Source organism: Clarias gariepinus, chromosome 1, assembly GCF_024256425.1.
Source record: "Clarias gariepinus isolate MV-2021 ecotype Netherlands chromosome 1, CGAR_prim_01v2, whole genome shotgun sequence".
Lineage (NCBI taxonomy): Eukaryota > Metazoa > Chordata > Actinopteri > Siluriformes > Clariidae > Clarias > Clarias gariepinus.
The window spans coordinates 27,019,070-27,033,700 of record NC_071100.1 but is presented as its reverse complement, the minus strand read 5'-3'; the positions used below and the strand labels follow the sequence as shown (position 1 = coordinate 27,033,700).

At 39.5% G+C, this 14,631-nt stretch overlaps 1 protein-coding gene across 4 annotated transcripts in view; it reads right to left on the bottom strand.

Annotated features, from left to right (window-relative positions):
* slc8a4b (solute carrier family 8 member 4b) overlaps positions 1–14,631 on the bottom strand; it is a 65,085-nt gene that overhangs the window by 24,065 nt on the left and 26,389 nt on the right. For 3 of the 4 annotated variants that reach the window (XM_053497562.1, XM_053497569.1, XM_053497577.1), the window contains 3 exons: positions 13,195–14,280; positions 12,727–13,017; positions 11,979–12,457 (listed from right to left, as the gene is read on the bottom strand). In XM_053497562.1, coding sequence (XP_053353537.1) covers positions 11,979–12,457; positions 12,727–13,017; positions 13,195–14,223 — 1,799 coding nt within the window. In that variant the 5' untranslated portion in view covers positions 14,224–14,280. The remainder of the gene's footprint in view (positions 1–11,978; positions 12,458–12,726; positions 13,018–13,194; positions 14,281–14,631) is intronic. The other variant, XM_053497585.1, reaches the window with a different exon arrangement.

Below are 14,631 nucleotides of genomic sequence, written 5' to 3'. Positions count from 1 at the left end.
AGTTGGACAGATGGCACACATTTGCCATGAGAGTTTTCGAATATAGGTTCATATTCAAGAAGTTTATGGTCGAAGACTTTAAGGTGCCCAGGCCATGTGGTCGCAAAACAAACTCAAACCATCACCCCTGCACTGCTGTGCTTGACAGTGGGTATTCTGCTGAAATGCTGTTTGGTTTTCCTTAAACATGGTGCTGAGTATTAAGGCCAAATAACACCACTTTGGTCTCATCCAGAAGTTCCAGGATTCTTTTTGACCAAATTGGCTTTCTCATGGCAACACTTCCAAACATGCTATACTTGTTCAGTCTTCTTCAAATTGACTTTAACATTTAACAGACTTAACCAGAGCTGTAGGGTCTGAGGTATATCTTTTTTCTCCTCTGAGCATTGTATGTTCTGACATTGGGGTGCATGTGCTGTGACGTCCACTCCTGGAATGATTGACAACTGCCTTGAATACTTTCTACCTGTGAATAATATTTCTCTCTATAGAATGTTGAACTCCAAATTGTCAGATTCATGTGCAGCAACAATTAATTCTTTAAGTCCATTACTTATGTTTTCCCTCTTTACATTGTGTTAACACACACCTGAATGCTCCAGACCTGTACAAACTGCCAAAACTTCTGCTTTTACAATATAAAGGTCTGCACACCTGCTGATGATCAAAGGCTGTTGATTAGCAACACCTGGCAGCATCTTACCCACCTAATTCTTGTGGAAGCAGTAAAGGGGACTTAGTATTGCCCCTTTTTGTCCTTTTTAGCTTAATTTTTGTCAAATAAATGATTCTACAGTAAAAACAAAAGTTGTTGTTTGGATAAAGTTGTCCAGGCTACCTAATACTATGATCAAATGATTTATATTATGTTTTTACACAAAACTACACTACACTTTTGCTAAAAACTTCAAATTAGTAAAATTTGCGAAAGTATAAACTGGACTTAAGGCAATGGCCAGCAACTACTCACAGACTGAAACAAAAAAATAACTACAATGTCAGCTACAATCAAATAAGGAGTAACTAGATAATTAAAAGGTTGGCTGATGGATACTAAAACTGGCAGGTTCTGTATTTTACCTTGGTAGGGCAGCATGTTTCTGGTGACTAACCATACATTTTGTATTTTTCTTTCTGTCATTGTGGAGGTCAGGTTTTCTGTTGCAATGGTGCACAATTCTGCCTAAGTACCAAAATCTCAGCAGACCTTGCGGCATTCTTCAAATCCTTCCTGTCTGTCTAAGGGATGACAAGGGACCTGCTAGAAGCTAGCTCGCTTCCATGACAGCATTTCAAACCCTGGAACTTACTTCCTGCCCGCCCACTGCTCTGTGCCACGGTTGCGCTTACCTGATTGTGTCATTTACACACAAGTGTCATCATTCAGCTGAGTACAGTTTCAGTCCCACAAAAGTCACAGGTTTAGCTCAAGGGCACAAAGGCAGTTGCTGTACATTTTTTGTGCTGGACTCATACAGTTGAAACATTTAGCTATACTGTACCTTTCTGTTCTTTTCATACAGACCCCTAAGCTACTGTATATATGTGTCACGGACACGCCAGGCTCCGCCCCCCAATCCTTGTCCCAATCTCCGGAATTCTAATCACACACACCTGAACCTCATCACCAACAAATACAAATACACTTCACTTCCCTTCACTCGGCGTCTGGTCTCCACTATGGATAAGGACTCAATGTCGCACTGTGTCGAGCGATCTTCGCACTCCGTGCTTCCTTGTCCCCTAGCTTCCTCGTCTCCGTGTCTCCTCAGCCCTTTGTCACCTCGTCTCTCCAAGCTTTGTATCCTGTCTACCCGTTCCACCGTTCCTGATCCTCCGTCCACCAGCTCCAGCATCATATCAGGTAAGACTTTCCGGTTCATTCTTTTACCCACATCTCATCCCAAACAGTTATCATTCATTGTTAATAAAAGCGCCCTTTCGGGTTTTCTCTAATTCCTGTCTGTGGAGTCTGTCATTCCATAACAATATGATGTTTGTATAACATTTCATCAAGCTTGAGCCAGTGTTTTTTTTTTTTTTTATCAGTTTAAAGTAATTTGCAAAGGGCTTTGGTTCGAGTTTCATTTAAACAAGGAACCCATTTTCACTCATACAGTCATTTACATATTTGGCAGATGGTATTATATGCAGCAACTTTTAATAGTGTTGTACTGTAAAAGTCAAAGGCCATCCCCCAGGGTCCAATAGTGGCATCTTGGCAGTATTAGAATTCAAATTCACAAACTGCTGATCAGTAAGCCAGAGCCATAACTACTGAGCCACCACTGCCCCAGTCAGTAGTTTGCACCTGCAGCCACAACAGTCTCCAGTGTATAAAAATGCAAAGCTTTAAACTATGAAACTATAGCTAAAAGTGAGCATGTGATTGACTGAGGGAGTGCCATGTTACTTTCCCCGCTGTTGTCAAACTGCCAGCTCAATCCACTGACCATATTGGGTATACTTGATTAGGCATGAATAAAAGTTAATGGACTGGTATTACTGCCACCAGCATTGTACTGTAAATAACCCCTCACCTCTGTTATGGACTTTTGATCTGTTTCTCATTTGTCAAAAGGGACCAAAGCATCTATGCCACCACCACCCAGACTCTAACTCTCTAAAAAAGAATACACTGGATAAATAAGTAAATAATTACTGTACATCTTTTTAAATAACATCAGCAATACTGTGTTATACTACAGAATTGGTACAGTGTGTATATTAAATATATATGTTATGTAGTTGTAACAGTTGCAACCATAATTTCAAAATATATTTTCGTTCATTTATTTAAAGACAATGCACGGTGTTGGTTGGCAACACAATGTTGTATCTCCTCAGACCAGTGCTTATTGGTCAATTTGAAAACACAAACGCAGTGGACAATCAGCCCACAAACAATGTCTTTGAATTGAAAGAGGAAGTCTATCAAGCATGAGGAAACCAAGCAAACTCCATTTAGACAGATTTAAACCCCCAAACCTACAGTAGAGCGGTGACAATGCTAAACACTACTGTATGTCACTTTGCATCCTCAATTGCCTTAAGTCAGAATAAATATCACATTACAATTCCAGCAATTTCATTTACTCGCAGTGAATAAAATAAACACGACCACTTCCAACAACACTTCAAATTTTAATTTTAATTGTTTTTTAGAACAGTCTAAAAAACTGATCAATTCTATTTTTGCAGTAGGTGTTTAATTAGTCTTACTGACACCGTTTAAAGCCAAATATATACATTTATATTCTTATTTTAAGGCTTAATGTTGCACACAGACACCCCTTTTATTTTAGGGTATTTGGTTCATTTCAACTGGAGAGCTATGTAGTTATCAGCTAGTATACCGCTCATCAGCATGGCTGTAGGAGGCAAGCAGAGATATTATTAACTGATACACAACTGTGGTTGTGTAAACCAAAGTGTGAAGTATGAATAACCAAGTTCAAGCTCATGACCTGTCAACAGTATGACTTATAGCTTCAGAATTTAAGCATCAGTGATTATCTCGTGATTAACATTAGTGTTAATGTAAAGCTTGTTGCTTATTGCTATCATTATTTTATTTGTTAAATAAAATAAAATGAACACTACAGCACTGAAATATATCCATGCAAATAATGGATTTATAGACGAAAACTGCAAGACAAATATATACTTCTCTGTAGCATATACAGTACATTTATGTTGCATATGAATTAGTATGAACAAAACTCATTTTACATGACAATGCCATGGAATTGTGCCACCTCAAAAAATTGTATGTCTCTGTTTGCAGACATCACTAGTAAGTTTCTTTTAAACATAAGTTAGGATATTTGTCAAAAATATCAAAAGGATAAATGTGGTAGATCAGATTCTGCTAAGTGTGGTAGATTCTGTTGCACTTCAAAAAAAGAAACCCTAAAACTCTCAAACCTATAACCAGAAATGCTGCATTAGAAACAAATTGATAGGAGAAATTCCTGGCAGTTTTTCTCTATCGAGCTAGAAACAGGAACGTCACCTTCTATAAACTCCATAAGAAAACATTTTCACTTTGTTTCTTTTGTAACCTAAAATCAGTGACAGTGGCGTATGTGACATATATCACATGTGACTAAGTTGTGTCAAGCTGAAATTGACTTCCAGACCCAGGGATCAAGTTCCCCTTTTGAGTATTGGTTCCTTTTAGGGTCTCTTCCTTATTGCAATTTAAAGACGTTTTTCCTTTCTCCCGCAGCTGCTGACTTGCACATTGACCCTGTAGTCTAAAAAAGCGCCTTTGTGACAAAAACTATTATGAAAAGCACTCTCCAAATATGTTTCCCACACAGACATGCACAGGTTAAGGTGAACAGAGCAAATGAACAGAAAGAGATGATGATCTTCTCAGCACAGTGCCACAGAGCACTGAGAGCACCGTAGTGCTCAAGGGATTGGCCCAGGACCTGACTTTACTCCTAATTAAAGACAAAGAGAGTGAAAATGAAGGAGAAATAAAAAGGGAGTGAGAGATCGAGATATAATAGGATATAACAAGATATAATAAGAATAAGATGAGGAACATGATTAATTATTACACATCTCACTTGTCTTACAAGAAGATAAGACCCTTAATCACACACCTCCCAACTGCACCATCGCAAGCGAAGCAAGATAATAAGTAAGAAACAAAGGAAGAAGGCAAGTGCACTCATATCCTGCTGCTACATATAAACTCATGGTGTGTGAGCTATTAACAGCTCTTTGCATCATATTCTCTCTCTCTTACTCTGTGCCTTCTGTACACCAAAACCAAACACTAATGCATTCACTTAACAAAGTACCACTGGACTTATTGCTATGGCAACACACGCTGACGTTCCGTCATCTTCTGTCCTGCAAGAGAACTGCAATTCAAACCCTGTTTTTTGTCAGATACATCACATCCTCTCAAAACCATTCTTATAGCTGACTCCAATCACTCGCTTTCTTTAGGGCTGCAGTTCTATGGTTGCCTAATCAGATTTCCCATAACTGGACTATAAATCATATTTAAGCACAACATCAGTCTAAAACCCAAAAGACTAAGTGGAAAAGCACTCAGACATGTCTGAGAAGCAGCACACGGCCACACAGATCAACCACGTGAAGCTAAAGGTTTGGCTATTAATACAAGAGTAAGAGATATGTCCTTCAAAATCAAGACATATCCATAATGCACCCACAAGCCATTTCATTTTCCAACAATTTTTCCTCTAATGGTAATACATTTCCTAACATTAATACCATCATACCAACAGCTAGATTTGTCCCATCTTCTGTAGCTTTAGCTTACATTAATCAGAACACCAATTTGTAGTGAGGTGTTACTTCACAAACTGCATATAATGTACAGTAAATTATGTGCTACATTTTATGGAAGAGAGTAAGCGGTTAAATTACAATTTAAAACCTTTGTTAAAAAATTTATATAACAGAAATATGGTTATAAGCATTTATCCTAAGTTGGTCCCAATTTCCAATTGCTCAATTTAAAATAATTAATGTGCAATATTTTTTTTTTAATCAATGTGTGTAATATGAGCGTAGTGTATGAAATATTTCATTAAGCTCACACATGACATATATACTTTACGTGACTGTGCATCATTGGAATTACTTTGATTTATGTTACAATGTGGGGCAGGGGTACCTCGGTGGTTTAGCATTGGACTGCTGATCAAGAGGTCCCTGTCGCCCGATGTGTTGGGCAGCATGTAGACGTGACACCTTTCTCCCTTCACAGTTGAAATCAGCTATAAACATACCATGCCAAAACTTATTGAAAACGGTTCATGGATGATCATGTAAATAACAACTGTCTAGACAGTTTGAATAGGTAAATAAATTGCATAAGGATTTTACTAGAAATTCTTCACATTTTTATTAGATTATAGCCTGAGCCAAACAGAATAAACACTGTAAGGCTACAACAACTGCAACATTGCAACAAGTTTTCTGTCACTATCCAACTTTATTCTAAATTTAATAAAATGGCCACATGATTTCACTATGGGAGTGTTGTGTTTTCTGCTTAGATTGCTAGACCTTTTAAGTTAATGTTATTAGAAATGCAAACACATAATTTCTATATTTTTGATCTTCAAAAAATCAACTATGCCACATTCATTTATACATCTGTCAAAGTTAAATCTTTGTTCCAGTAAACAATATTTTAAATATTTAGTCTGTACTAGTGTTGATATATTATCCTTATGCTTGCTGTATACTATTGTGTCTTTCTTTTCTTTTACTTTATGTAGTTGTGTCATCTAAATTTCTCTTGTTATGGTGCTTTATTTCACCATAGGAGGAGTTCAGAATTGACTTGACATTACTTGACCATTAGTGAATGCCATATGTAGATCTTCCACTCTTAATGTGGTGGGCTAATGACCAGTTTGCGTGTACGCCCTTGGAGACTGCTGTCTGGAACCAGACAGGGCAGAATGATGACAGTGAGTCCAGCGTGAGGGCTTTAATCATGTGAGCAACCGGCAGCATGTGACCTCCATGTCCCTACAATTCTCTAATTAGAGCTTTGCATAGGGTGTGTACATACTGTATATATGTAGATGTGTGTATCTAATGACATCTTGTAGATTCATATTCATTCTAGTGGGGAAAAGGCATAATTAAAAAGGATTGATTTTAATGGATATTGATGGGAGTTCAGTCTGAGAAAGAGCAAGCGACTGAAACGCAAATGGTTAGAACATGCAAGGCCTTTTTACTAAATTGCTTCCATTTGCAGTAACCTTTTTTTTTTAAGGAATTAAGATTCTGTAACATCTATGTGTCTATTACTGTACTTGCAAATTATTATTGCGCCAGAAAGCCTTTTAAATCTGTAACCGCAATAAACATAAATACATGCTTGATAAACACTTGATACACACACAGAGGCCAGAAGCGAGAAACAAATCTGCAACCCTGCTACTGTGCCTAGAGGTTCAGATTACTACCATTAAATATGGATGCCTGAAAGAGTTTCATAATTTTTTTTTTTTTTTTTACATTTTTAAAACAATTAGAACTAACAACATGCATACAGTATACTGTGGCTGTTAAACAAATTAGAGAACAACATTATACTTCTACATCTTCAGTAGGCTAAGCTAGCTGGTGTGTTTGGGTAATATACTGTATGTCATTAAAGCTCTGCTGGTGAATAACTAGCTTGCTAGCTATATGAGGTCGAAGGAAGAAAAGAGGGTCTATGCTAACGCTACACAAATTGTTTGTGATGGTTTAAAATGGCATGTTCTCTGGTACTTATAACAGCTTGACTATTCAAAGCCGTGTCAGCAAAAGAAGCTTTCATTTGTCTTGTCATGCTAATACGTTAATCTGAATAAGTGCATTATGCGAGAGCCTCAACACTGACTCTTTTCTCTTATGCATAAAAATGACCTTACTTCATACTAAATTATTCCTTTGCATGGTGACTGTTAATTCCTGAACTCAGATACCAAACATTTGTCCTGTTGAGTCATTCCAACATGAATAGAGCATTTTGTCTCTTGAGAGCCATTACCGCGCTTACATGACACACTCTTCCACAGAAGCGTGATGGTACTTATACACTTGTGAGAGACGCACAAGCTCAGAAACATAATGTAGAGATAGATAGAGTGACAAGAAAGGTGGGTGGTCCTGTTTTTTTTTGCCTATTTTTTTAAAGCCCAGGTTTAAAGGTGCCATAATGTTAAGGCTGTTCCTTTTAGGTCTACTTCCTTTAAAAAAATACAAATAAAAAAAGAGATCAACAGGTGGCATTTGACAAGATATAAAATGTATGTGTGTGTGTGTGTGTGTGTGTGTGTGTTTACTGGGTCAGGCTGTAGATGGTGAACAGGTTGCTGAGCAGTTTGGAGCAGGAGGAGCCTCTCTGTCATGAAGCATCACCCGAGGGGCGATGCTCTACTTTTACACACACACACATACACACGCACATGCACGCACATGCACGCACGCACGCACACAAAACTTTACAGACTTCTAAGCTCTCTGGGTATTTCTGGTGTGGATTTAGGCTTGGCTTGGGGAGTGCTTTCTGGGTCACTCTGAAGAAAAGCAAGGACTGCAGAACTAAGGAGTGTTTGGTTTTTCATGTGCAGCAGAGAAAGATAAACAAGTAGAGATGCAGTTTTCATATGATACTATAATTATTATCTGAGAATCCAATACAAATATGTGCTTTTGTCACTTAAATTACTGCAAACTTATTTAAAATGTATTGATGTATGCCTCATCTCATCTCATCATCTATACCGCTTTATCTTGTATTCAGGGTCGCGGGGTCCTGGAGCCTATCCCAGGAGGCTTAGGGCATGAGGCAGGGTACACCGTGGATGGGGTGCCAATCCATCGCAGGGCACACGCGCTCATTCACACACTTTGGGAATGCCATTTAGTCTATTCTGCATGTCTTTTGACTGTGGGAGGAAACTGTAGTACCCGGACGAAACCCACCAACTACAGTACAGAGAAACTCCATGCACACAGACCCCGAGACGGCAACTGAACCTGGAGGTGCAAGGCAACAGTGCTAAGCACTAAGCCACCTTGCGGCCTTTTGCTGTATGCATTGACATTAATTTCTTGTTACTTTAGATAGTAGAAAATGTACCGAACTAAGCCTCTTGACCTCGCATATAGACAGGAAGTATGAACAATCAAGAAAGTTTAACATCTGTCAAAATCAATGCATTGATCTAAAAACAAGTTCAAATCCTGATAATACCATAGCAAAGTCTACATCACAGTTGCTTCACAGCATAATTGAGCATGCTCTATGCTTTTGTGTGAGAAAGACAGATTTTCTTTGTCTGCTTATTCTCTCTGAAGAACAGAGTGGCGTAAACCATTCACGGCCGTCTGTGAACTTATGTACATGGAAGCCAAGCGTGTTCAGCTCGCCTATGATGTTGCATGAGTGACAGTTCAAAAAGATGCCATGGCTAGGTTCACATGTCTCAAAGGAAGCAGGAGTTAGCCGTCACCCACCCTGGGGATGCAACAGACGAGAGCTAGATACTGTGCTGAATTTAGAAATGATTAAAATACAAGAAAACAGGGTCAAAATGTAAAAGTCTCATCTTTATATTGAAATACTGGGTTTGACAGCTAAACATGAATTCTGTCTCAATACCAAAATCTTCGCATACCTAATATACAAACAGTATGAGGAGAGAGATCCTGACTGTGAGACAACATGTAATTAATGCTTTTTAAAGGAAGAGAAAGTACAAAATAACCAAGGAGCAGCTCGCACAAAAAGGTGTCTGTGTGTAAATTGGTATAGCCGAGAATTTAGCGTGAAAGCTGCTGTTGGGGATCAGAGAAATTAAGTGGTGTAAGAGGAAAGAAGTGTGCGCAATTCAGTGTATGTGTGTGCATTTCTAAAAATTCTCCATGATGTAAGTGTGATAAATTGCGTGGAATGAGGGATTTACTCCTAAGCCTGATTTTAAATCTGCCATGGGTGTGAAGGACAGAAGGACATTTTCTACCACTGAAAAGGTTTCTAGCTCGTCCTCTCCTCTACTTCCCATTTCATTCTGTCAACACTGCAGAGTTCCACTGAGACTAGACAAATCAACAATCTCTCACACATACACACACTAGATGGACATTTTCAGCCTAGCCACACACAATTACAGACAGCAATACACACACCTGCACCAGTCTATCTACAAGTTTCGAAAGGTGAGGAGAAGTGTAAGAGACCAGAGTCTGAGGAAAAGCAAGTGTTAATAAAAGAGGAAGAAGAGGTGGGAGTTTGGATGCAGATGGCAATAAAAGGAGAGATGTGGCTTACTTAATATATCGTCAAACCTCATTTAAAAGTGCAGAGAGCAGAAACATGCAGGAGAGATAGAAAAATTTGGAATAAATGAAAGACAGGGTACACGCAAGAGAGAGAGAGAGAGAGAGAGGGAGAGAGGGAGCTAAGGCAGGGGGTTGATGAAGGCCTGCGGGAGGATAATGAAAGACAGGACTGTAAGCACCATCATGTCCATCACTAGGGAAATGTGGAAAGAGGTAAGCGGAGGAAGACTGCATTTGATAGAAAGGGGAATGCAGTGAGCAAGTTGGAGAAAAAAGGGAGCAGTAGAAAGGGAAGGTATAAAAGTAGGCAGACATATACAGTGACAGCCGAAAATACAAAGTAATGACTGTAATCTTCAGATCGGTCTCTGTCTTTCTCTGCCTAATCAGTCTCGAGATGTTTAAAAAGATGCTGCTACAAAGATCTCTCTCTCTCTTGCTTTTGCTCTTGCCTCCCTGGAATTCGCTCACTATGTTTTTATTCATTTATAATATTTTTGCAGCTGTTGTTCAAGCAATTTCTGTGATGTCCCCATCAGTAGGGACATGTGGATTGGGACACAGAGATTTAATAAAATTATTACACTGCTGTTAATTCATTAATGTGACTATAGCAAGTACATGCAGTATTTATTAGCTTGCTTGCACTTAAATCTTATTTACTGTACCATTTCTGTAGGGATGCCTACTTCACAGGGACTGATTATACTTAATCTTGCCTAAGAAAAAGAAAAAAGTATAACTGTTTACAATCCTACTGTAACCATAATTAAATTAGTGCAGAGTTAGTGCAAAGATTATTTCTTCATGGTTAGCTAGTGGGTTAAAAAATAGTAGGAAATGAGAATACTGCAATCCAGAAAACCACAGATGCAAAAGATGACCCAGAGCAATTTTGTTTTTGTATACCTTGTTGCCGAATTTAATAAAGATCTACATGAAGTACTTTTTGTATGACCGATGAAGAAAATTTAAGTATAATGTCTTGTAATGTGCTTGCTCATAAAATGACTGGTTATATCATAAAGTCTTATCATTTTAGTAAAACTGGGTTAAAATCAAGAGTTACAAATCTAAACTTTCCAAGCGGTAAAGACACCTTTTCAGGACGGAGAAGCTAGGTTTCAAGTTTTATGTTGAAAATAATGCAAAGAGAAATTTATTAACTATTGTAAAAGTAATGTCGTTGTGGCTTCAAGTGTGTTTATGGCAAACACCTCGAGCAAGGTATAGCAGGCATTGCACAGGTTCTTGTTAATTTAATCTAAAGTTATTTTTACCGCCATGTGTAACTTGCTAGCTATCGCAGACTAGCTAGTGTTTATAATGTTTATGCACCTAGATGACTAAACACTCAGATATGACACACTTTGATAATACAGCGTTTGTACTGTTCAGTATAGTCAGCAAGGAAAGCAACAAAACCATTAATGCTACATGGCCATATATAGCTAACTTAATCTATCAATTTAGCTACATACAATCTTTAAAGTGGATCTTAACTCAATTCGATGCATGTAACATACTTTGTCCTCTCACTGTCGGCTGTAGTTTCCATATCTTGATGCTTAGCCCTCTTGTCTTTCTTTCAAATCTGTTTGCTGATAATTTGGCTAGGTGTGGTGTCAAAAGCAATATGGCTGACATAGTCTGGGTCATTATTATTTAAAATTATTACGTACTGTATGTGCACACAAATTTTTACTGTTTTTAACAAACATCTATTAGCAAACATGCACACATGCTAATATTGCTACTAACACCTTATAGAATCTCTTACCTGAGAGATGCTGTTTATCTAAACAACAACACTGTCTACACCTTTCAATGAGAACAAACATTACTCACAGAGAAATATTCATACACACACACACACACTCTCTCTCTCTCTCTCTCTCTCTCTCTAAAAATAACCCAAACCCTTGTGCCACAGTGTCTTGGCTCAAAAGCAATTCTGGCAGATGCTTGAGGAGCCCAACCACACACACACAAATAAACACACCTATAAATCAATACACACACACACAGAGTAAACACGCCAAAGAATAAGCCATGAGAATATTATATAAAATCAGTAAGCTAAAAAAAATTTCAATTACATACGCAGACACAAACATTATCGTACTTACATAGTCTCGTCATTTTTGAATTCCAGTTTTCCAGAAGTTTCCTCATAGTCTTCTCCACCACGAGCTGTACCATCAACAGTGCGGTAAGGGACAGCAACAAGACCCCGGGCGCCAGACGTCCTCTGGACCTTGACTTGCATGATGCCCACGCTCTCGCTTACCCGTGTCGCTTCACTCTCAAATGTGAAGATGCCAGCATGGTCATCATCGTAGATGGTCACCGTGGCAGTGTGAGCCTCTCCCAGAGCTGCCTTTAGAGCCGGAGTGCTCCCATCTGCCAGGTGGTTTTCCGTTCCGCCCACAATGCGCGGGTTGCTCAGGTGCACGTAGAAGTACTCATCTTCTTCAAAGATGTCATCGTCGATTATGCCCACAGTGAGTTCTTTGAGATTCTCTCCAGGCTTAAAGACCAGAGTGCCTTCAGCAAATTCATAATCAGAGCCAGCGTTGGCAGTGCCATCTTCTGTACGAAAATCAACCTAGGGAGTTACAGAGGTCAGAGGTTAATGGGAGTAAGAGAAACAGTTGTTGTAGTGATACCTATAAGCAATTCGAAAGTAAGTGGAGGGTTGGGCTCGAATTAGGATTCTGTGGACCTTATCAGTAACCAGTTTCTTATTTTCTGCAGTATATGTTTATAAAAAAAATATATGATTCAGGTGGCAATAAAAGCCTTACTTTAACCTGCAAATGCACAATCAGTTTGTTGCACAGTACATTTCTTGAAAAGGTTTCAGAATAAAGTCACCTTTACAGTGCAGCCTGCATCTCCCCCATGCCTTGCCACTGTGAGTTTCAATAGGCCGCAGTTTTCAAAGCACTGGTAGAGTGCTGGCTCAAACTCTAGACGTGTGGTATAGGGGTCGTCCTCCTGCTCCCGTGCCTCTCCACTGCTCACCACTTTCCGGGCCTGATCAGCTGCATGTTTCTTCAAAATGTTTCCTGCTCCAGTCATCATCCGTGTTGCCTGAATACGGTAAAAAGCTCGACTCTTCTGCTGCTGCATTAGCACCTGAAAGTAAGACCATGAAATAACATACTGTTATTTCATATGAGGTCAAAAATATAGTAAAAAAAAAATGCAAACACACTGAGAAAATCAGTCTATTTATTGTGGGTTGGCTTGTTGAATGCCCTATGCAGAAGTTTCATCTCTCTAGCCAGTTGTACAGAAGCACTGCCACTGTATTAAAGTCTAGTTTGAACTCAGCCATACCTGATAATTGGCCATCTCTATAAGCTGCTCCATATCTTTATCTGGGTGTCTCTGTTTGAGCTCCTTCAGTGTCCTGGCCATGTCTCTCCTGGCCTCGTCCTCATGATCACGTCCTCCAAGTCCATCTTCTCCCCCCAGCATTCCATCCAAGTGGGCTGCCATGCCGTCCAGCTCCAACATGTCTATCTTGTTGAAAGTTGTCTCCTTCACCACTTCTTCTCCTCCTTCTGTCTCCACCACAATGCCATGGCTCTTGTCGGCACGGTAGTGCTTACGATTGTACTTGTAGATGAAGAGGCGGCGGTCAGCGACCCATGCCTGCACCACACATACTGGGAAAAAGAGGAAGGTGAGCACAGCTTCCCAGACCTCCACCTCACTGGGGGATACCACACAGAGGATAACATAGAGCCACACATAGGCAAAGATACTCCATGCTGCTGTCACAAAGAAGACTCGCAGGTGCTTGACCTTCCTGGTCTCCCCATCAGGCACCACATAGACGCAGAGTCCAATGATGACAAACATGTTGAAGGCAGCACTGCCCACGATGGTGCTTGGGCCGAGATCTCCAGCCTCAAAATGGTGCCCACACACCTCAATGACTGAAAGCAGGATCTCAGGAGCTGAAGACCCAAGAGCCATAAGGGTTAGGTTGGAGACTGTCTCATTCCAGATGCGCACTGTAGCTGTGCAGGTCTCTCCATTGGGTCTCTTGATGGTGATCTCCTTTTCTTGGGAGGTGATTACCTCAATGGAAGACATAAAGCGATCTGCAATGATCGACATTCCTAAGAACATATATACTAAGGCCACAAAGTAGACAATAGCACGGGCCACCTTGTCTCCCACTGAAGGATTCTGAGGATTCCATACTGGTAAGATCACACCCTCAGAGCATACATCACCCTGGGAACAGTTGGCACTGGAGGAGGGTAGGTCATAGGAGTCAGCATTGGAGGGGAATGAGAAAGAGATTAGAAAAAGTAAAGGGAAAATTAAATAAAGGGTTTGGTGGGTGAGATGCATGGTTCAGAATCTTCAGCCCTTTACAGCAGTTGTAATGATCTTCTCTGTAGGTTTAAGCTACAAGGAGACAAAAAAAGAGAAAACCTTAATAAATATATTATACAGAACAACTAGTTTGGAAACCAATACACTAGTAAAAAAATTTTTAGGCAATTATTTAATGTCACAGTTAGTGATGACCAGTGTTGGGTGTAACGCGTTACAAAGTGACAAAATAACGCATAAGATTACTTGAATTACTTTTTTGATGTAACGAGTTTTCTAACGCGTTAGGTCCGCCATTTAAGTACTCAGTTATTTAGTTCTTTAGTTAGTTATTTACTTCTTCAAAAATACCATTCATTATTTGGACAATTTATGTATTCCGTGAGTCAGACAGCAGTGATTCCCAATCCATTATAGTGTGTG